Source organism: Corapipo altera, unplaced genomic scaffold (genome assembly GCF_003945725.1).
Source record: "Corapipo altera isolate COAL_440 unplaced genomic scaffold, ASM394572v1 295, whole genome shotgun sequence".
Classification (NCBI taxonomy): domain Eukaryota; kingdom Metazoa; phylum Chordata; class Aves; order Passeriformes; family Pipridae; genus Corapipo; species Corapipo altera.
In genome coordinates, this window is record NW_020884936.1 from 3,762,495 (window position 1) to 3,786,376 (window position 23,882).

At 49.2% G+C, this 23,882-nt stretch overlaps 1 protein-coding gene across 1 annotated transcript in view; it reads left to right on the forward strand.

The window, feature by feature from the left end:
- Positions 1 to 23,882, forward strand: part of EXOC6B (exocyst complex component 6B) — a 325,352-nt gene that overhangs the window by 123,123 nt on the left and 178,347 nt on the right. The window contains exon 7 of the mRNA XM_027660526.1: positions 23,564 to 23,740. Within this exon, the coding sequence (XP_027516327.1) occupies positions 23,564 to 23,740 (177 nt within the window). The remainder of the gene's footprint in view (positions 1 to 23,563; positions 23,741 to 23,882) is intronic.

The following is a 23,882-nucleotide window of genomic DNA, read 5'->3' on the forward strand; positions in this document are numbered from 1 at the left end:
AAGATATTCCTGCAGTGCTTCTGTGAAATGCTGAATATCCAATGAAAAACCTTCCCTTCTGGAAAGATCCAGGTGCTGGGGCAAATGGTGGGGAGGGAGAAACTTCTCCCTGATGAAAAGAAAAACGGGGGAAACAGGAGGAAATGTGGGATTTACCTGTGTTTGTTCTGTTTTCCAAGGGTCATTTCTGTGTCTGCTCAGCTTTGGCTGAGCCAGGAAATCTGTTCCAGTGGATCCAACCCCGGGGGCAGGTGGGATGGAAGGTGAGATATCCAGCTTTTGGCTTAACAGTGCCAGAGGGCCGGGATAGGTGGGATATTGGGAAGGAATTCCTGGCTGTGAGGGTGGGGAGGCCCTGTCTCAGATTGGGCAGAGAAGCTGTGGCTGCCCCTGGATCCCTGGAAGTGTCCAAGGCCAGGTTGGAGCAACCTGGGCTAGTGGGAGGTGTCCCTGCCCATGGCAGGGGGTTGGAATGAGATGGGCTTTAAGGTCCCTTCCAACCCAAACCATTCCGTGATTCCATGAAAATATTAACTAGGAGGATTTGCTTGATGGGAATCTGAGCTGAGCTTGTTCATTTTTAGCTGGATTTGTTAATTTTTCCAGTCTCTGGACACCACAAACCTTCCCAGAGCTGTTGGCCGATCCCAGTCACCCTTCTGGGTTGTCGTTCTGTCCCTCAAATGGTTCACATGGTTCAAATCATCCTCTGCAGCCCCAGCAAGTGGTTTCTGTGCTTCTGGGTTTTGGCTCAGCCACGTGGAGTGTGCCCAAGCCCGAGGAATTCATGGAGCTGGTGCCCAGCATTGGAGTTTCACTGGCATCTTCACCGTGGAAAATTGCTCCCTCGCTTCCCAGGGCACGGAAAAAGGAGAAAGTGAATTTGCTGCTCCATTTCCGTGTCGCTCTAAGCTGGTTGTGCTTCCGGTGAACGATCCGAGCCGGATGAATCCGTGGGATGAGTTTGCTTCCCATCTGTTTCCAGGGGCATTTGCGTTGTGGGACTTGTTTGAAGGCGATGGGAAACGTCTGTTTGTCGTGGGCCTCTCGGACGTTCGGGGCGTGCAGTTAAAGATGGGAAGTTTCTGCTTGGTCTCGAACGTGTTTTCACTTTTCCTGAGTGGCAAAGTGGGATTTTTGGGCTGAGTCCTCAGCTGGATGCGACATATTTCGTAATAGAGCAGAAACTTGTGTTTAGGTCTCTTTGCTTTAAAATCGTGGCTTTAATCTGCTTATTAAATGTCCGGAATTGTCAACAAATATTTATTATGAATCAGTGAGGGTCCACCACAGGCAATGTTGGTTTTCTGCTGAGGAGCAAACACCCTTTGTGGCAGGACAGGATAGGACTGGCTGCCCCATCCCTGGAAACTTCCAAGGTCAGGTTGGACAGGGCTCTGACCTGGTTGAAGATGTCTGTGATCATTGCAGGGGGGTTGGGCCAGGTGACCTTTAAAGGTCCCTTCCCACCCAAACCAGGCAGTGATTCTGTGATTCTGTGAAGGTTTTGGGTTGGTGCAAATACTCTTTGCTGAACTTCCCACACCTCTTAACTCTGTGCTGCCGGAGGAATTTCTGTGCTCCTCCTGGAGTCTCCTGATTTCCTGAACTAGGCAGAGGTGCTTCAGTACTGAAGTGCCACCTGTCCCCGATGCTCTGGACGGGCTGAGCTGCCCGAGGCTCCGAGTGGGCGGAAGGAATTTCTCCCTCTCCGTTGCAAAGACAATTGTTGTTTTGTGGGTGATCCCACAAAAGCTCAGCCTTATCTTCCTCCGGCTCTGTAAATCCTGGGCGCTGGGAGCTCTGACAGGACCTCCCACCAGGAGCCTGCTGTGCCAGAGCCACTGAAACGCCGTTCTTGGTGGGCCCCTTCAGAAGATGAATGGTTTTCTGAAGTTTCCCTGAGCAACAGCTCGGTGACTTCTTAAGCTCTGGAGTGCCTTAACTCCCTTCCCTCTCCTTCCATTGTTTGTTCCTCTAAAGCCTTTCCAGTGGGCAAAGCTGACAAGCTACAGAAGAGCAAAGATCCAGTTTGCTCAGAGGGCTTGGGAGAAACCTGAGATGACTTTTATGGCGAGATTGGGATCTCTTTCAGCACATCTTCACCACTTGTTGCTGACTTCTTAATCGTGTTTTGCTGGGCAGACTTGAGCAGCTTGGTCAGGACATCGTGATGCTCCGGATCCCTCTCACATTTTTCCTGTTGACTTCTTTAGGGGATGAGCATCCATCAAGAAAACCAGGATTTGTCATTGTTCCACGAGAAAGGGCAATTGCATTGTTAAAACCCAATGGGAACCCTTTGGTACTAGGAGCCTCTGGGGATAAATGCAAATTTATGTTGATTTTTTAGGACAGACATTGCCCAGAAGTCCCTTTTAAATCAGATGATGGAAAGGTTGTTTTATCTTTGGTAACTCTTTCCAGAGGACCTACAAAGCCGAGCCCAGGAGCTGCAGCTTTTCTAGATCTGGGGTTGGTCACTTGTTTGTCGTGGCTTCGTGGTGGGCCCAGGGAGTTGACCTTAAGGCGTGGGCACAAGGAGCCTTCAGTTGGTCATTTTTGGATGGCAGTTGCCACCTTTTCTGGAGGGGAGAAGGGATGAAAAGGGTTTTTATGTTGCTATTAAGAAGGTTTATTGGTCCCAGATATGGTGGCTCCGGGATTGCGGGAAAAACAGGCTTCCTTTATGGCCGGAGTAAATTGTGGGGGATTGCTTCACTGGTCATCCCATGGAGGGCTGGCTTGGGGCAAGGGAATGGTTTTAGTCATGGATCAGATAAAATGCCCCCCTCTGTGATCCTTCTCCTGCCTCGAGATCTGTTCTTAATCCAGACCACAGGAGTTGTTTACCAGAGTCTGTCAGGGCTTGTGTTCAGCCCCGTGGAGTCCCAGTACCCCATCAAACTGCATCCCTGTTTGCCCACAGTTCCCATCAAACTGCATCCCTGTTTGCCCACAGTTCCCATCAGACTGCATCCCTGTTTGCCCACAGTCCTGAAACGTCCCTGTCAGGAGGATCAGGGGACACTGTCCCCTCAGGAACAGGGGCAGATTTTATGGCAGGGCCTGTTGTGAGAGGACAAGGGGTGGTGGTTTTAGACTGAAGGAGGGTTGATTTAGATTTGATATGAGGGAGAACTTTGTCTCCAAGGGGGTGGTAAAACCCTGGCACGGGTTGCCCGGGGACACAGTGGATGCCCCATCCCTGCAAACATTCCCAGGTTGGACAGGGCTCGGAGCAACCTGGTCTAGTTGATGTCCCTGGGTGGGACTGGATGATCCTCACAGTTCCCTTCCCACCCAAACCACTCTGGGATACTTCTATAAAAGAACTGATTTTTTTCCAGGTATTCACAAAGATCTTCTCCATAGTGTGATATTCCAGTGTCTCCTTGGACATTAAGTTGACCATCTTGGTGGTTGGGACTCCTGAAGCCCTGGGAAAGAGTCTCCTACAGGAGTCTGATGTTGGATGGGGAATGTGGATCTTTCCCGATTTTTGCTCAGCATTCCCTTGTGTCCATAGAGTGAACATCACTTCCTCACCTTGGGAAGGATCTGGAAGGGAAGCCTTATGAGGAGCATCTGAAGTCACTTGTTTCTTCTTCATCTTCTTTGGAATCTCCTTTTTCTTTTGAATCTTATTCTTCTTCCTTGGATTCTTCCTTTTCTTCTTTGTAACATTTGGAATTTTCTTTTTTTGCAATCTTCTTCGGAGTCTTCTTTTTCTTCTTTGGAATCTTCTTTTTCTTTGGAGCCTTCTTTTTCTTCTACTGAATCTTCATTTTCTTCTTGGAATCATCTTTTTGTTATTTGGAAATATCTTCTTATTTGAAATCTTTTTCTTCTTCATCTTCTTTGTGACGTTCTTCTTTGGAATCTTCTCCCTTGAAATTTTCTTTGGAGTCTTCTTTTTCTTATTTGGAATCTTCCTTTTCTTCTGGTGCTTCTGCTTCTTAGGAATTTTCTTTTCCTTTCTAATTGGCTTTTCCAGTTGCAAATGAGTTGGCCTGGGTTGTTTTTCAGGATGGGGAGCTGCAGGAACTTCGTGATGGGGTCTGTATGACAGGATGTTGTTCCTGTCATCCCGTGGGCAGGGTGCTTCTCCTCTTGGATCAACACAATGGATTCCTAAAATCAGGAAAGGTACTCATGGAAATGGTAAACATGGAATGTTTGGAGGATTTACATGATCCAGTCAGAGAATCAGGCACTTTTTTTTTCTCTTCCTCCCTCTCATCCCCACCAGCTGAACAAAAGTTCAGGTTTTCCATCTTCCCTGTGCAGGGATCTGCCTGGAAAAGTCTGGATTTCTCAGAAGTCAAAGCCGAGATTTTTTTTTTTTTTCTCCTTTTTCCTTATTTCATTATGAAGTTTCATCCTGAGACCTCTTCATCTATTTTGGGAAGGAATTCCTGGCTGTGAGGGTGGTGAGGCCCTGTCCCAGGTTGGGCAGAGAAGCTGTGGCTGCCCCTGATCCCTGGAAGCGTCCAAGACCAGGTTGGAGCAACCTGGGCTAGTGGAAGGTGTCCCTGCCCATGGCAGGGTTTGGAGCTGGATGATCCTTAAGGTCTCTCCCAACCTAACCCATTCTATGATTTTATCTGAGGGTTCAAGGCTCTTGACTCGCAATAAAAACCTGCTGATCTCTCTGTCCTTCATTTCTCCAGGAGCCAAGTTCTGTCTGCCTTTGGGATTAATGATTTGCTGCTTTGCTTTTGTCCTTTGCCCTGATGGGAAAGTAAATCCCTGCTTCCCTTCCCACTGGTGGAATGACTGGTCACTAAAATACACCCACAACCACCTCCTGTCCTGCAAACTCTTCTCTCTTCTGTGATCCAACCCGGTGCTTTTATTTTAGCAGTGGTTCAGTAAATCATGGAATGGTTTGGGTTGGAAGGGACTTTGAATATTGTTCAGTTCCACCAGGGACACCTTCCACTAGCCCAGGTTGTTCCAAACCCTGTCCAACCTGTTCTTTATAAAGCCCTTTAAATCCTCTACATCAGCTGCTCCTTCCTTCCTCTTTTTCCACCCTCCCAACGATTAAACAGCCCGTCTCCTTCCCAATCCTTGCTCCTGCTTTCCTGGGAGGAACCAGAGCCCGCTTTCCAAGGTGAGCTCGGAAAAACCCATATTTCACAGATCACATTTTTCTTAACTAACTAAGTGGTGTCCAAAATGCTCCTTTCCCCCCCCCCAAGGTTCACGTTTCAACTCGGGGAAGGGAAAAAAGAAGCGGCGGCAGAAACGGCCCCGGCCTTGCCGGGCGGGTTCCTGTGGCACGATGGAACTTTTACAACGTGTTTTTTAAGACATGGCTGGAAAAAGGAAAAGGCTCAGACGTTTTACAAGCTGCACAACCGAGTTATTTGGGCTGAGCAGGACTTCAATTAGCGGGAGCAGTAACTGAGCTCAGTGTCTGCGTCCTCTGTGACTTGGCCGGAGTCGGAGTCTTTCACTTAATCATTTCTAACTAATTGCAGTGGTTCTACAAAGTCAGAGCAGAGCTTTGGAGGGCCCTTGTGCTGAGCAAGAAATTAGGAGCACATTTTTTTTTTTTTTTTTTTTTTTTTTGCGGGTTTTCATGGCAACTGTGCTCAGAGCTCCTTATTTCTCATTACTGTCAGACCTCTCCTGCTTCAGGAGCTGGGAAATGAGGCTGGGTTACTTCTGGGGCTCCAGTTCTCTCTCTCAGGTTGGTGCTGAGGCATCACAGGGCGGCCAGATTTTACTTGGGGTTCTTCTGTGGCTGTGCAGAACCCAGGGTTCAGCTCACAGAGTAGGGAAGGAGGGCTTTGTAAACTCTGCTGGCCAAGCTCTTGAGGTTCCCACCGTCCTTTTGATGCCCATCACCTTAAACAAGGAGTGATTTGGCAAAAAGAGGATGAGACTGGAATGTAGTTCTGGTGGATCTGGCCCTCAAACCACCTACAAGGCTTCGGGATGAAATTCTGGTTAATATTTCTTCAGTGCTTTCTATTGAAGCGTCTCCAAAGTGCTTGAAGAACAGCATTATTAAGAGTTTGGGAGATGGGAGGATCTCTCTCTTTTTTCACTTCTGTTGGAAAGGGAAAAAAAAGGCAGTTTGGAATTTATTTGGAGGATTTATTTGGAGGTTGCAGGTCCTTGAAGATTCTTCTGATTATTTGCAGAAGCAAATCTTTGGTGTTGTTCTGACAGGGCTCCACCAGTCACTGTGCTGGGGGGGAGGAATAAAAGTTCTTTTTAGGTGTTTTTTTCCTCACACCCACCCCTGGGAGCTCTGAGCAATGTTCTCATGTCCAGTACTGGGTGAGGAACAAGGCAAAACGTTGTTTTTTGAGGTTGTCTGCAGTTCTGTCTCCAGTGATTTTCTCACTCAGCTGTCACTTGATTGCCCAAAATAATCCAAGTGTTGTGGTTCTGAGGTGAACAGGACAGGCTGCCCTGTTTGAAGGGACTAAATCTCTCCGTAACAATCCCCAGGAGCTGAGAAAAGTGTTCTTCTCTTCTGATAAAAAATGACATTTTGAAGACTAGACCAGACTTAGAAATTCAGTCAAGCTCAAGTTCTTCACTTCCCTTTGAGCACAGCTCTGTCTGTGGCTTAGTGGTTGTTCCTGCTTTTGGGACATGTGGTTGGAGCTCAGATATTGGCAGGTGAATTACACTTTTTTTTCTTCTTTTTCTTCTTTTTTTTCCCCCTCCCTTTTCCCCATTTACTCTGTGCCCAAGTGCTGGAATTGATGCCACAGTTCTGCCCCATCCAAACTGGTGTTGGAGATATTCCTGTAAATATCTCAATGCTTTTGTTGTCATCTCCTACCACCCCAAATTTCTCTGTCCTGTGTGCAGACCAGGTTGGTCCTGCAGTGAGGAACTTTTCCCAGGAAGAAACAAAATCAGTTGGAATTTCACTGGCCTAAAACTTCACTGACACTGGAGGGAAACAACGTGGGTTGGTTGTATTGACTTGTTGACTTCTACTGACTTTTTTCTTAATCTGTTGTGTTCCTTGGGATACAAAGTTATCACAGAATCCCAGAGTGGTTTGGGTTGAAAGGGACCTTAAAGCTTATCCTGTTCCAACCTCCTGCCATGGGCAGGGACACCTTCCACCAGCCCAGGTTGCTCCAACCTGGCCTTGGACACTTCCAGGGATCCAGGGGCAGCTGCAGCTGCTCTGCCCAACCTGGGACAGGGCCTCAACACCCTCCCAGCCAGGAATTCCTTCCCAATATCCCATCTATCCCTGCCCTCTGGCAGTGGGAAGCCCTTCCCTGTGTCCTGTCCCTCCATGCCTTGTCCCCAGTCCCTCTCCAGCTCTCCTGGAGCCCCTTCAGGCCCTACCAGGGGCTCTCAGCTCTCCCTGGAGCCTTCTCTTCTCCAGGGGAATCCCCCCAGCTCTCCCAGCCTGGCTCCAGAGCAGAGGGGCTCCAGCCCTGGCAGCATCTCCAGGGCCTCCTCTGGACTCTCTGCAGCAGCTCCACGTCCTTGTGCTGTTGTTCCCAGGGCTGGAGCAGCTCTGCAGGGGGGTCTCAGCTGAGACAGGGGCAGAGGAGCAGAATCCCCCCCTGCCCTGCTGCCCATGGTGGGGGATCAGCCCAGGGCATGGGGAAGTCTGGGCTGGGGCATCTCCAGCATCTCACCCACCAACACCCCCAAATTCTCCCCAGAGCTCTTCATCCCTTCTCCCTCAGCCTGGATCTGTGCTGGGATTTCCCTGACTCAGGTCCAGCACTTTGCACTTGCCCTTCATGAACTCCACGAGGTTCCCGTGGTCCCACCTCTGAGGTTTTCCATGTTTTCTTTCCCAACCCTGTCCCTCCTGGAGATCCCTCCCTACTGTTCTGTGGGATTGAGGCCGTGCCGGTGCCTCCCTTGAGCAGGTTCACACCTTGTGAAAAGCAGGTGCAGCCCCATTAACTCCAGGTGGAGCCAAACCAGTTGAAACCCTCTGGATGGAATTTTGTCCTTCCCCTTCTCTTACCACCCTCCTCCTGGGGAGAGAGGAAAATATCCTTAAATATACTTAAAATATCCTTTAAAAAGCTATTTTCCCCCCTATTTACCAGTAGCAGGTGGAATTATTTACCTGGAAAAGAGGGATGGGACAATCAACCTGCACATTTAAACAGCGACGCCACACATGTGCCGGTTACTGGGAATAAAGGAAGACCTCCCAGCTCCTCTGAGAGGTGCTTTTTTTTCCCCCCCTTTTAAGAGGTATATAAATGAAAATTGGAAAGGGCTGGCGAGGAGGTGTGAGATTTTTCTCGGGTTTTATTTGCAGCCTTGCGTTTTTTATCCTTAATAGATTTATAATGCGCAGGTCCCTTTATTTGTTTCCATAAAATTAACTAGTAAATTTGAAATGGAAAAAAGCTCGTAACAGGAACCAGGTCGTGTCTGCCAAGGCTGAAAACGTTGCTGTGTTTATGAAAGGTGGACAAGGGCATTCCTCCCTCTGCCAGGTTTTCCCAGTGCCACATGTTGTTGGAGGGATATAAAACTTTTCCTAACGAGAAGCTGGAGGAATGTTGATTTTCTAATTGCCCCCCTCCCTTTTTTTTTTTTTTTTCAGTGCAAGCTGCTGGTTGTTTCAGGCTTTAAAAAAAAAAAAAGGGATTGGATTTTGGAAGTCTGGGAGTTTGAAACGGGAGGGAAGGAGGACCTGGAGGTGTGGGATGGATCCGTGGTGGTGGGGACTGATTGTGACACTCTGGGGAAGTTCCTCAACATTTCAACCCTTGAGATCCTGTTCTTATAACTGGGATTTGTATCCCTTGGATTTTATTCTCCTGGTGTTTTTTTAGGTTGTTTTTGAGCAAGGAATTCTTTGTGATGTGCATAAAATAATGCCAGGGTGTTCCTGCTGGGGGACCTTGTGGTGTCTTTGGGTGAAAGCTTTGGGTGATGGGTCAGAGGTTGGACTTGATGATCTTGGAGGTCTTTTGCAACCTAGACTATTCCATGAAAAGCCTAAATGCTGAGGTATTGCTGATATGTTATATCATGGAATGGTTTGGATTGGAAGGGAATTTAAAGACTGTGAAGCTCCACCCCCTGCCATGGGCAGGGACACCTTCCCAGGTTGCTCCAAGCCCTGTCCAGCCTGGCCTTGGACACTTCCAGGGATCCAGGGGCAGCCACAGCTTCTCTAGACAACCTGGGACAGGGCCTCAACACCCTCCAAGCCAGGAATTCCTTCCCAGTATCCCATCTATCCCTGCCCTCTGGCACTGGGAAACCATTCCCTGTTGTCCTGTCCCTCCATCCCTTGTGCCCAGTCCCTCTTCAACTCTCTTATAATTTGCCTCTTATAATTTTTCCTGAAAACAGGTTGTAAGACAAATTTAATTAAATAAAATGGATTAATTCACTGGAATGGACAAAAAGGGATCAAAGTGCAGGTGAGCTTCATGGAATCTCATGGAATTTTTTTGGTGCTGGATTCAGGCTCGTCTGCTCAGAGATGGCGCTTTCTTTTTTCCAGCCAATTCCAATCTGTGCTTCCCCCTCCCTCTCCTCTTTTTTTTCCTCATTGTCATTTTTTCCTGCGATTACTTCCATGCTCTTGGCGGGGATGGTTTGAAACTGGAAATGTAAATCATCAGAAAGTGCTTTATGAGGGTAAGAAACGATGCCCGGGAAACTGGGCGTTTCCTGGAATATTCCTCAAAAAATGTATTTGAGGGGAGAGAGAAGCAGAATTAGAGCTTTGGGAAAAAAAAAAAAAAAGGAAAAAAATGCCTCCAGGTTGGGCTCCTCCTTTTTTTGTGCCATATGTTGCTCTGAAGGAAGTTTGTCACCGAAGGGTCCTGCTGATTTATGAACCCCACTGGTGACTTCGGCAAATCCAGCTGAAATTCCATGGGAAATCTTTTTCCAGAGCTGTGTCTGCAGGAGATGGGCTGGTGTCCTACGTCACATCTTCCCTGGTGGGTACTGGGGCCAAAAATTTCAGTCCAGGTCAGTGAGGTGTGGCCTCAGTGCTGGTGAGGCCACCCCTGGAGTGCTGTGTCCAGTTCTGGGCCCCTCAGCTCTGGAAGGACATTGAGGGGCTGGAGCAGGTCCAGAGGAGAGCAACGAGGCTGGGGAAGGGACTGGAGCACAATTCCCATGAGGAGAGGCTGAGGGAGCTGGGGCTGTTCAGCCTGGAGAAGAGGAGGCTCAGGGGAGACCTCCTCACTCTCTGCAACTCCCTGACAGGAGGGGGGAGCCAGGGGGGTTTGGTCTCTTTTCCCAGGCAACCATCAGCAAGACAAGAGGGCTCGGGCTTCAGCTGTGCCAGGGGAGGTTTAGGTTGGAGATTAGAAAGAATTTCTTTGCAGAGAGGGTGCTCAGCCATTGGAATGGGCTGCCCAGGGAAGTGGGGGATTCTCCATCCCTGGAGGTTTTTAAGATGAGACTGGATGTGGCATCAGTGCCATGGGCTGGGAACCATGGTGGGGTTGGATCAAGGGTTGGACTTGATGATCTCGAAGGTCCCTTCCAACCCAGCTGATTCTGTGATTCTATGATTCTATGAAAACAACCTGTTTGGAATGTGTGGAATGCTTGGGAATGACGCCGGTGTCAGTGTTTAGGGTGTTAACACCCCATCTCCCATTTAGGATCCATGTGTGGGGAATCCAGAGGGAGAACTGACACAGAGATGTGGAGGTGTCTGGATCCAAAAGCCCATTCCTGGCCTTAGGAAAGAGTGGCTGAGCCTTGGAACAGGCTGCCCAGGGCAGTGGTGGAGTCACCATCCCTGGAAGTGCTCAGGGAACGAGTGGACGCGATGAGGTTTAGTGGGGACGGGAATACTGGTTGAAGGTTGGACTGGGTGATCTTGGAGTTCTTTTCCGATCTGGAGGATTCTGTGATTCCATGAAAGCGAAAAAAAGATGCACAAAAAGTGGGATTACAGGTTTCCAGGCTATTGATACGTTTTGTTATGGCAAATTCCTGTATCGGTGTTCAAGTTGTCCCTGTCAGGAGCTGCGATCCCACCACAGCTCCTCCTGTGTCCTTGAGGGCAGTGAAGGTGGGGAAGGGCCTTGATTGGAAGCCGTGGGAGGACACTGAGGGCACTTGGTGTGTTCAAGCTGGAGAAGAAGAGACTGAGGGGAGACCTCATTGCAGTTCCAACTGCCTGGACAGGGGCAGAGGAGGGGCAGGGACTGAGCTCTGCTCTGGGGGGACCAGGGACAGCACCCAGGGAATGGCTGGAGCTGTGCCAGGGCAGGGGCAGGTTGGATCTCAGGAGAAGGTTCTTCCCCCGGAGGCTGGTTGGGCACTGCCCAGGCTCCCCAGGGCAGTGGGCACAGCCCCAAGGCTGCCAGAGCTCCAGGAGGGTTTGGCTGATCCTCTGGGGTACAGGGTGGGACTCTTGGGGCTGGGCCTGTGCAGGGCTGAGGGTTGGGCTGGATGGGCCTTGGGGGTCCCTCCCAGCTCAGGGTATCCTGTGACTCTGTGATTGTCTTGTCCTGGTGGTGGGTAATTGCAATGTAAAGGCACAGCAGGCGCTGCTGGAACGTTTATTCTGTGAAATGTGCATTTAATTTGGGGCGATGCTCTGTGACAGCTCGTGCTCTCTGGATTTATAAGCGGAGCTTATACACTAATATGTAATGGGAAGAAAAGATCATGGAATCACAGAATATCCTGAGCTGGAAGGGACCCACAAGAACCATCTATTCCAATTCCTGGCCCTGCCCAGGACACCTCAACAATCCCACCCTGTCGCTCAGAGCGTTGTCCAAACCCTCCTGGAGCTCTGGCAGCCTTGGGGCTGTGCCCACTGCCCTGGGGAGCCTGGGCAGTGCCCAACCACCCTCTGGGGGAAGAACCTTTCCCTGAGATCCACCCTGACCCTTCCCTGGCACAGCTCCAGCCATTCCCTGGAGAGATGTGCACTTGGATCTAGTGAATGGCAGTGCTGAGCTTTTCCATCTCTTGTTTTTCCTTTGGGATGTCAGGGATGAGCAGGTTTTGCTTGAGAGGAACAGGCTTTGAATAACCAAAAAACTGTTGTGTTCTTGAGCCCCTGTCAGCCTGGAAGAGCTGATGGCTCCAGGGGTTGGAGTGGCAGCAAATATTGTCTCTTAGGAAATGGGGAGTGGAAATCCAGCTGTTCCAACTTCCCATCTTCCAACTGTGACGGACTTCTCATTTAAGATGGAAACAGCAACGGCGTTGAGGGCAAAGTCTTTTTGCAGGATTTTTTTGGAATGGTTGGGCCAAATGTAGAATCACAGGATGGTTTGGATTGGAAGGGACTGTAAAAAACCTCTTTTCCCATGAGCAGGGACACCTTCCACTAGACCAGGATGCTCCAACCCGGCCTGGGACACTTCTAGGGATGGGGGAAGCACAAACACGGTGTTTGTTGTCATGAAACCGGTGGGGTTGTGCTGCCAAACTGGTGACATTGTCCTGACCAGCGACTTGCCACATTATACTGGACTGTAAAATAGATGGAATTCAGCCTGGATTACATCTTATTTATGCCTGATCTCATCTCTGAAACCTGTATCCTCAGGAGTGAGATCTGGGCTCTGTTCAGGAACGGTGGAGTTTTCTTTGAGTTATTGGGACCAGGATTGTCCCTGGGTGGGTTGAATTTGGGTTAAGTTGAGCCTGGGACCCTCCTGAGTGGCTGAACTGTAGGAAAATTGTGAGGGAGAGGCCAGAAAATGAAAACAAGAGGGTGAGTAACGCTCTCAGGTCTTTATTTGTGGCTGAGAAGTTGTTTGTAGTTTCCCCACGCGCCTTTAGAGGGCAGATCACACCCAGGAAAGAGCAGATTTAGGGACTCGCCTGAGTTTTTCTGGTCGTGAATTGGGAAAGTTGGAGGAACTCTGAATATGGATGTGATTTTTTTCAATGCATAATTTGAATTTTGCAATAACCTCTGGTGCTTTAAAGGCTGAATGTTAAGTGAATTTACAGGAGCAGGATGAGATCAGGTTTTGATTTATCGACCTGCCTTTACAGTCTTTCCAGTTTCAGAGCTAAAAACTGTGGTGCAAGTGAAATATTAGTGATAGATGCTGGGAGAAAAATCTTGGGAACATACTGTGGTGGAGAAGAATTATGTAATATGTTGACTAAGTTCATTTTTATGTTAAAAAAGACCACAGAGAAATGGTTTCAGTTCAGAGAGTGGGTTCAGTTCAGAGAAATGCTGTGTGATGAATATATAATTTCGTTCTTTTCTGCTGTAATCTCTTCTCTAAATCCCCGAGCCTCATGCTCAGGAAAAATTATGTTTATCAACAGAATATTCCGAAGCATCAGAGGAATCTTGTGTGAAGTGAAGGGAGAAAAATGAAATTCAAACTCTGCTGTGAAGTTGTTTTGAATGAAACTTTTCATATTGGGATTAAATAGTCCTGAAAGTCACCACGCTCAGAGAGGCTGTGCCTGTTTAATTCTGTGATTAATTAAAGCCAGAAATAACAGAATAATGTTCTGCTTTCTTCTCCTCCTACCCCAAAGCTCACGGATCATGAAGATGATTATTCTTGAAAAAGCCATTTAGTTCTTAACAAGCAAAGCTGGTCTTTGTGGCTCAGCCCTTTTGGCATCAACTTTGTGGGTTTTCTCATCAAAAAAAAACCCAAAACCAAACCAGAGGGGTTATTCCTAAACAGAATGAAACACTCTCTTTGTTCCAAGAAGGATTTCTCCCTGTTTTTTTTAAAATGTTTTTTTAAAGTGTTCTGAAGGTGGAGGTGCTGCTGCTGCTGCTGCCTGTGTTCCCCAGGAGACAGGAACAAAACAATAGGAAGTTCCTTAGATTTTGGGATTCGGGAGCTCCTGTGATGCTTTCCTGGCTTCCTGTTACAGCCGTGGTGGAAAAGGGGAAAAATGAGTGACTTCATCCACCTGGATGATTGGACACCATCCCACAGGACATCCTTGTGTCCAGACTGGAGGGACAGGGATTGGACAGATGGACCACTCTGTGGAGAAGGAATTGACTGGATGGTCACTCCCAGAGAGTTGTGACCAACAACTCCTTGTCCAAGTGGGGACCAGCGACGAGTGGTGTCCTCGGGGATTGGGATTGGGATCAGCACAGTTTGGCGGCTTTGTTGGCAACATGGACAGTGGGACTGAGGCTGAGGACACTGAGGTGAGAGGGGCTGTGGATATGCTGGAGGGAAGGGATGGGGCATCCAGAGGGACCTGGAGAGGTGGGACCATTGGAACCTCGTGGAGTTCATGAAGGGCAAGTGCAAAGTCTTGCATCTGATCAGGGAAATCCCAGCACAAATCCAGGCTGAGGGAGAAGGGATGGAGAGAAGCCCTGGGGAGAATTTGGGGGTGTTGGTGGGGGAGAGGCTGGAGATGCCCCAGACCAGACCCCCCTGTGCCCTGGGCTGATCCCCCAGCGTGGGCAGCAGGGCAGGGGGGGATTCTGCCCCCTCTGCCCCTGTCTCAGCTGAGACCCCCCTGCAGAGCTGCTCCAGCCCTGGGAACAACAGCACAAGGACGTGGAGCTGCTGGAGAGAGTCCAGAGGAGGCCCTGGAGCTGCTGCCAGGGCTGGAGCCCCTCTGCTCTGGAGCCAGGCTGGGAGAGCTGGGGGGGTTCCCCTGGAGAAGAGAAGGTTCCAGGGAGAGCTGAGAGCCCCTGGCAGGGCCTAAAGGGGCTCCAGGAGAGCTGGAGAGGGACTGGGGACAAGGGAGGGAGGGACAGGACACAGGGAATGGCTTCCCAGTGCCAGAGGGCAGGGATAGATGGGATATTGGGAAGGAATTCCTGTCTGTGAGGGTGTTGAGGCCCTGTCCCAGGTTGGGCAGAGAAGCTGTGGCTGCCCCTGGATGCCCGAAGTGTCCAAGGCCAGGTTGGAGCAAGCTGGGCTAGTGGAAGGTGTCCCTGCCCATGGCAGGAGGTGGAATGAGATGGCCTTTAAGGTCCATAAATCTTGTGGAAAAGCCAAGAACCTTTTTTGCCCAGGACTCTCCACTCAGAGCTTTATCCTTGTGTTTTCCAAGTCTCCGTGTGCTCCTGGATAATCGGGATCATCTCACGTCGGTGCTTTGAACGCGGCTGGTTCCTCAGAATGTTGCAGAAACCCAGAGCAGGGCGATAAAAGGAAACAAAAGCAGGATCTTGAGAGGAAACTTATCTCCAAAATGCTTGACAAGGCCCAGAGAGAGGGTGTGTGAACCAGCAGTTTGGGAACTCCCACAGAGGAGGGAATACGAGGGATGAATCCGAGGCCAGGCTGGGAGGGTTAACACTTCCCAGAGTAACATTGTGAGGGTCTGTGTGGTCAAGGTGAATAAGTGTGGAGCACCAATGAACAATAATCCTTGTTTGCTCCTCTGGCTGGAGAAACAGCCCTTCCTCTGCTCTAAGTCATGGCCCAGAAAATGGGGATATTTGGCAGCGTGGTCCTTAGAAAACCAGGAGCTTCAGGTGGCTGCACCCCCCAGACAGTGCAAAGCTAAAATGAGAGTCAAACCATTGGGAAAATGTTGGAATCAGCCTATTCAGAGCTGTTGGTGTCGTGTCAGAGCTCAGGCAGGGGGAGCTCCAAGCCGAAGCAGCAGCCGTGAGCACGCCGGAATTGTTTTTCCAGGATTACCCGTGGATCAAACCCTGAAAGGCTTCACAGGCCAACACACCTTCACCCTTTTGTGAGATCTAATCCACGGCTTCTTTCTGCCCTGAACTGCCATAGGTGTGAGGGTTCCAAGGCTGGAGGTGGAGGGAAGCACTGGAGGGTTGCCCGGGTGGATTTCGGGAGAGGTGAGGGCCGGCGTGCCGGCACTTGCTGGAGCTGCCTGCAGGCCTCACTTATTGGAGTGGGAATACTCCTGTGTTAGGAGGGATGCTGGGGGCTGGAGACCTCTTTGACTGCTGTGAGATGGAGGAGGACATTTCCTTGGAGCTACCAAGCTTCAGTGCTGCGCTGTGGAGATCTTTAGTGGGAACACCAAGAGTAGAGCAACAGTCTGAGCAACCCGGTCTAGTGGAAAAAATTCCTCCGTGGGAGGGTGGGGAGGCCTTGGCCCAGGTTGGGCAGAGAAGCTGTGGCTGCCCCTGGATCCCTGAAGGTGTCCAAGGCCAGGTTGAAGCAACCTGGGCTAGTGGGAGGTGGGGGTGGGACTGGAGGAGCTTTAAGCTCCCAACCCAAACCATTCCATGATTCTCTGTCTCTGTGATTCTGTAATTCTACAATTGTGTGTTTCTCTAGTTCTATGACAACGTATCCTGAAGTCAAAGCCTGAGTTCTGTCTCTTTCCTTCTTCCCTCCCTCCTCCAGCTTCACCCTGACCTCAGTTTCTGGAGAAGCAAAGCCTCCTGTCTGGATTTTTGCCTTTTTAACAGTTTCAATGAGAAAAAAAAAAAAAAAAACAACCACCCACCCCATTACCTCTGTCATGCCTTGATTGTCAGGGAGCGTGTTGGAACAAACCCTCAGAAAATAATTACAATTCCCTGGTGCCTCAGAGAGCTCTGAAAGCCAAGGCTTGGTCCTGCATGGTTGTGTGCACCTGAGTCATTGCGGGCAGGGTGAGAGTCGGACCCTCTCACCTGTGACCGGTTTTGGTTGTGATTTCCCTGCTGCTCCCTCTTTTTGCTCCTTGGTTGGGTTGCAATTAAGACTTAACGAGAGGTTGGACCGACCTGGGGGAGTTTCCAGTGGGGCTTTGAGTCATAATCCTGTCCCAGAGGAGCCTCTCAGGTGCCTCGTGGAAAGGCAGAGTGCAAACACCCCGAGCTCAGAGCGTGGGCTGGGATGTTGCACAGGGACGGGGGGTTTTCAGTTGGAAAAGGAATTTTAAAATTGTCAGGAGGAGTTAATCAAAGAACCTCCATCCAGTTGCTTAATAGTAAACTATTTATCTCCCCAGAGCTCTGGGGACTGGTTAAACGAAGCCCTGGGCTGTGGAGTTGTGAGGGCCACGGGCTTTAATGTGTTTGAAATACCTTGTACAACACCCGTCCTCCTCCTGCTTTCAGGCCACTTATCTAATTTTCGGCTTCTCCGCTCTGTGTAAATGTGATAAATAAACTTTGTAATCGCAGAACTGAGCTACTTTTGAAGGCTGCCCAGCTCTGGATCACACAAGGGGGTGTAAATCAACGCTTTACCGCACAAAGGGCTTCTTAAAAAATGGCTTTTGGTCTTTTATTGTGCAGCTCACCCGGAGGACGTGGTTGCCCAAGTCTTTTTATCAATGTTAATGTGATAAACTCCTTTTTACAGCTCCCAGGGAAGGAGAGTCTTGCTCATTCCCATCTCCAAACGCTGTACTGAGGAGCTTCCCTCAAAAACCCAGCTGAGGTTTAATAGGTTTTTATATAAAATACCAAATTAACCGAGAGAAGTTTGCGATGAACTCTGAGGGTACAAATATTGCTGAGTTGGTCTTGTGGGCGAGGGAAAGGAGCAGGAGTGTGGGGATGGGGGATAAACCACGGGGTGAAAGCAAAAGCAAAGGGAGGGTTGTGTGTTCCCCATCATCACACAGTCGATGCCAAAACCTTCCATTTGAGCAAAAATTGGCATTTAGGAATATCAGGATCACGAGCTGGGTTTTAACACCGAGGCGGAAGAGTCATTTTAGGGAACGAAAGCACCGGGGAGAAAAACCCTTTTGGATGCTGCATTTCTGTTCGTTTTAATGAGGAATAGAGTTCAAAAAAAAAAAAAAAGAAAAAAAAAGAAAAAATCCCTTAGTTGGGCCCGGCTTCCTGTGCTGAGGGTGAACTTTGTCAGACAAACCTCCAACAAATTGTTTGCTCTGATAACCAGTTAACGCGGCGAGAGCGGAGAGGCCAAGCCCCTTATCATCCTTGACAGGCCACGGGCTTTTTTTTTTTGGGCAAACTCAAACCAGAAGCTGTGTCAGTGTGTTGAGTTTACACCTTGCAATAATAATCCCTGCTTTTATCTGATCCGAGGGGGATTTTATAACTCTGGAATGGCTCCTTGGCCGGGCTCCAGCCCTACTGTCAGTTTTTATTAACTTGCTTTTTTTTTTTTCCCCCCCCCCCACCCCCCTGCTCTTTTTTTTTTTTTTTTTTCCCCCCCCCCCCCCCCCCCCCCTTCCAAAGATTGTTTAAGGAATATTTATCCCATTCCTAGGGATATTGGGAAATGATATTTTAGAGTTGTGTGTCTCAGCCCATTAGAGGGGTCTGCAAAACAGTCGTGGCAGTAACTAATCAAAACCACCCACCAGCCACAGCCACGCTCCCTTTAAATCATCAACCCTCCTTTTTTCCGGGGCCTTATCTCGTGTCTCATCAGGAAAAAGCTAATTAGATTCTTCTCAAAAGTAAATATTGTCAGTTCCTTGGTGGGTGGAGGTGATGGGAGGTGAGACACTCACACGTTTCTACACTGGTGCAGAAGACGAGGTGACGTTATAAAAACCCTTTAAAAAGCTGGTTGAGTTTTAAAAGAGTCGGTTCCTCGTGTAGGTGGTAAAACAACTTTCCTTATGGAGGGATCTGGCTTCTGTAGGCAGGACCTGGAGGAATCCATGGCCTGCTCTGCTCCTCCGTGTCATTCCCGGTGTAGTTGGGGTGACAGGTTTGGGGCCTTGGTGACAGGCAGCTGAGTTCCATGGAAAAATCCGACTGTGACAAATTCACCCACAAAACATTCAAATGTAACTTGTCACTGGTGTTTTAAGGCAGCACCTTTAGTTCCTCCTGCAGAATGTTGGGTCTCTGAGCTCGGTTGGGTTGGCTCGGGTGAGTTGTGGTGGGTGGGGAAGGGGGAGTCGCTGTTCCGACTGTTTCAGGATTGAGTACTGAAATCTTGAGGAAAATCCTTCATATGGAGGGCTTAGAATCACAGAATGGTTTGGGTTGGAAGGGACTTTAAAGACCATCTCATTCCAAACCCCCTGCCATGGGCAGGGACACCTTCTACTAGCCCAGGTTGCTCCAAACCCTATCCAACCTGGCCTTGGACACTGCCAGGGATCCAGGGGAAGCCACAGCTTCTCTGGGAATTTGTATTTAGGACTCTTGTAGGACAGGCTTGAAGGGAAAACCCCAAAAGCACTTGGTGGAATGATGTACAGGTTACATGAGTTCCATAATCTTGGCTGGTTTGGATTGGAAGGGACCTTAAAGCCCATCTCATTCCACCCCCTGCCATGGGCAGGGCCACCTTCCACTGGACCAGGTTGCTCCAAGGTCTCCTAGAAACTCTTCAGGACTTCCCAATGGCCAACCTTGGTCTGATTACAGCTGCAAAAGTCAGTCACTGACCTAAACCTGACCCTGGAGGTGAAAAGCTGCCTTTGCTTCTTCCATCAACTAGTCTGGGAGCAGAGCTGCTGCCAGGGCCTGGAATATCTCCCATGGCAGAGCAGTGTGGGATGTTCCTGCTCTGCCAGACTGCTGTGGATGAAGAAAATAGCTGTGCCTGGGGGGGAACTTGAGCTCCCTGACCCAAACACACAATGTGTCGTTGCTCAGTGGAACATTAGCCATGAACAGACTGGGGGGGAATGTTCTTACCTTTTGTTTTATCGTCACAATAAGCAGAGCCCAGAGATTGATAGTCTTGAGTGATGGAGGCCATTTGACAGAATAACACAAGAATGCACTTGCTTTCATGTAAACCACACCAAAAGGGAAGGGGGATTTTTTATTTGATTTTTTTTTTTTTAAGATTTGATTTTTTTTTTAATCCCCTGAAGGCTTTTTGCCTCCTCCCTGTAGCCCCAGGTCCCTCTGTTTCCAGAGGGCACGTCAGGAGTGTCACCCGGGCTTTGATGTGGTTTCCCTCGAGTGTGGCTCCTCACTGGGCTCCCCACAGATGCCTTGATGTGAAACAGGACGTTAAAAACCCCAAATGTGCCTCCTCTGCAGGTCGTTTTTCATCCTTTTACGTGCGACGTCAAATCTCTTGCGCCGGGAAGGTGTGGGGAACGAGCTGGAGTGGGGGAGAGAGGGGAGTTCCTGGGCTGTTAAACCCCAATTTCTCTGTGGTTGCTTCCTCTGGGCCTCACCCCAGCTCTGCCTTTCTCTCAGGGTGAAACTGAAACCTCGGTGACTTCACCCAAGGCCGCCAAAGTTTAAAGAAAATTCAATATTTCTCACTTTTAGGTCACTTCAAGTTCCAGATTGTTTCCTGCCGGGAATGTGGGGGGGGGGGGCAGGGAAAATGCCCTCCCGGTAATGGAAAAGCAATTACTGGTTCTTCTGGAGCGGAGGTTGGGTTGTTCCAGCGTCACACCTTGGCTGTGGGTCACCCCAACCCCTCAGGACCGTGCCCATCGTAGGACGGAGCGGCGGCTCCGCGAGCTGGGGGTATGGAATGTGACATTCCCGGTGTGCTGGAAGGGAGCAGACATCCACTGGGTCACTTCTGTTGCCCTGTAAGGTAGAAATCCCCGGAAAAATCTCTTCTAATTTGTAACTTTTCCCTCCCCACAGCTTCCTAAAGGTAAAGGTTCCTAAAGGTAAAAATTGCTCCTGTTGGGCGCAGAAGCTTTTGTGCTACTGGGATTATCCTGTGGCTGCTTCCTCTGGATATCTGGGAGTTGGGATGTGTATTTTTGTCCTTTATTTTCATTCAGAGGGTGGGGAGGCCCTGGCACAGGTTGCCCAGAGAAGCTGTGGCTGCCCCTGGATCCCTGGAAGTGTCCAAGGCCAGGTTGGATGGGGCTTGGAGCAACCTGGGCTAGTGGAAGGTATCTCTGCCCGTGACAGGGGGTTGGGACAGGATGATCTTTAAGGTCCCTTCTCAATCCAAACCATTCTGGGATTCTTAGATTTTCCCAGTTGGTCCTTGGACTTTAATTCAGGTCAAAATTCTCTCAATAAACCTCAGTTTTATTCACATTAAAAGTGCAAAATCAAAAGGTGGTGTTTGAATTTCACATGGAGCAACCTGGCCTGGGAAGACACATTTTCTTGACTTTGGGGTTTTCGAAATAACCAGAATTTATGAGCTCTTATTAAGATTTGCTTTGGATCTTATTAACCTTGCCACCTGGTCAGTAGATATTTAGTGTACTGCTGTCCTCCTCTGAGCAGAGATGAAGCTGAAGGAAGACATTCCTTGTTGGAAAAGAGATGGGGGCCAAGATAACGTATTCTTGGAGAAAATATCCATGAGGTTGGACTCGATGATCCTTGTGGGTCCCTTCCAAGTCAGCCTGTTCTGGGGTTCTGTGAGGTCGTCTGGTGACACTAAATTCAGCCTGAGAGTTGCTGAGGGCTTGGGCAGTGGAGCTCAGCTCGTTATCCCAAATTTTCCCTCTCCCATGGCCGCCTCTGCAGCTCCGCCCTGGTTAATGATCCGTTTCGAGCGCGGCGTTTTATCCAAGACTTCTGCGTTTTTCCCACTCTTTGATTTCTTCCCTTTCTAGCAGAAGAAGAAGAAAGATTACATAAATTGGGGATTTTTTAATGAGTGCGCCGGGCTCGCTTCGGGTGGAATTTACAGTGGGCTCAGAGTTACAACCTCGTTGCGCTTCAGTTGGGAAACTTATGTCATAAATGGGTGTATCTGAGGGTGGACTCGAGCCCCGGCTCTTTGTTGTGTGAGCTTCAGAGGGACCAAACGGCTCCCTCCCCTTTTTTGAAGTCCTAATTCCCTTTATAGGGTGTTGCAATGGCTTTCTATAGAGTTGTGCCTCTGAAGTTGGAGGTTTCCAATGTGAAAAACACCCACTTTCCTCCCCCCCCCAATTGCTTCAAGTCCTGACGTCGGTCGCAAACTTTGTAACTTCGGCGGCGTCCACCCAGAGCTTTTCCCGGGGCTTTTTGTTGCAAAAAATCCCCATTGTTGAGACTCATCCCTTCGGAGATCTTTTTAATAAGCCTGGTTGGGAGTCCCCTTGCTCAGCTGGTGCTTGTCTTGTAGGAGCACTTGTAGGGAATGTCGAGGATCCTGCTACTTTCCGACCACTAGAGGTCAAGATTGTGCTGTGGGATAGCTCTGCTAAGGGTTAGCTCCAATTCCTGGTGCAATTCCTGGTGCAGCCACGTCCAGTGTCAGCTTTATATATTGAATTTTGTCATCATTTGCCGTGTTTGTTAATTAAGATGAAACCAGCTGCATGTTCACGTCCCACAGTGGTGGATTTTCAAGGGATAAGACCTCTCGTGCTTGGGTTTTGGTGTCCCTTTTAATCTTTTAATATTCTTGAGATGTAAGAACTACTCAGGTGATCAGGAGGGATTCTAAAGGGAGTTCGAGGCTGTCAGAATAAAACCTGCTCATAAATTATTTTGGGGTCATATTAAGACTTTTTAGGAAATAATTGTGGAGGTTTGCACATTAGATGGACCTTTCTCCTTTCTGCAGCTCAGGTGGCAGAAGTAATTGGGAATTTTGAATAGTTACCATTTGTTTTAGTCCTCCTTTGGTTTCCCTGCGTGGTTGGTGTCGCTGACAACATATCTCCAATATGGTTTGTTGTTTCCCTTCTTCCTTTAAAATCCAGGCTGTGGAACAGGGAATGGTCCCCTTTTGCCACCTCACAGAATTCCAGAACAACCAGAAGCAATCTGGGCTAGTGGAAGGTGTCCCTGCCCAGGGCAGGAGGTTGGAATGAGATGATCTTTCAGGTCCCTTCCAACCCAACCCACTCCCTGATTTCTGTACACCTTTCTTCTGATACATCAAAAATTCCTACAAAAATGTGGGAGGGATCCTCAAAATCTATGGGTATAAACCCCTGTAAATTCCAGGTTTGCAGAGTTTTTGTTTTCTGGTTACACCAGGACATAAACCCACATGTACAGAACCACGACATCCGTTGGCTTGACCTTTTCCCTTTTATTTTGGCCAGGCTTTGGCACTTGTGCCACTCGTGTCCCCGTGCTGATCCCGCTCCTTGTCCTTCCCCTTCGGTTCGAACTTCTTGGTCAACTCTTGAACAATTGGGGCTGAACCGCTTTTCCCGTCAATATTGTGCTGGATAACAATGAGGAAACCAAGTGACTTCACGCAGCAGGTCACACACATTGACCCCCCACCGCCAAAAAACCCCAAACCCCCCAAAAAACCCGGAACATCCCCCCCCTTCCGACTCCGCGTGCGTTGCTCCCGCGATCCCGGGGCTTCTCCCGGCGAGCGGCTTTTTCGCTCAGTACCTTTTACAGCTCGTTCTGTACATCAGCAACTGCAATTAAACTCTCCTGGGGTACCACAAAAATGCTTTCAGGGACCTCTGGGGTCCAGATGTGGAATGTTTTGCGCTGACACGGGTTGAAAAGAGGAACAAATCCAGCGGTTAAGTAGGTCCTTTAATTCAGCCTGTGACAGTCACCACATGGCCCGTGGGCTAATATTCCTGCATCTGGGCTGTAAATAGATCAATATGGCATTTGGATTTGTGAAGAGGCAGAATATTGTTTGTATCGTTGCATAATCCCCTGGAAAGGGTTTTGAAACGAGCCCTCTGTTTCTCTGGAATATCTGACTCGGGGTCTGAATTCTGTTAAGCGCGCGTTGGGTTTTTCCCTCGTTTGTCTTTATTTCGGGGCAGGAATCTTTTTGCCCAAAAAACAAAATTAAGTGTGAGGGTACCCTGGTAAAAGGTGAAATGGGTTGAGGTTTTGTTTTGGTTTTGTTTTTTTTTTTTCCCCTAGGCACAGCAGCAAAGAAACCTGGACAACATCGTGTCCCAGCATCCCAGGATAAGCGGGGGGAAGAAATCCAAGAAGGAATTCTGCGCCAACTCTGACCTGGAGGTGAAGAACACCAGCCCCATGTCCGAGCAAGATTCGGGAATCCTGGATGTTGAGGATGAGGATGAGGATGAAGAGGTAACTGTGCAACAGCAGCTCAGGGGGCCTGGGGGTGGTTGTGGTGTCTCAGGTGGTGCTTGAGGGTGGTTGTGGTGTCCCAGGGGATGTTTGGGGGTGGTTGTGGAGTCTCAGGTGGTGTCTGGGGGTGGTTGTGGTGTCT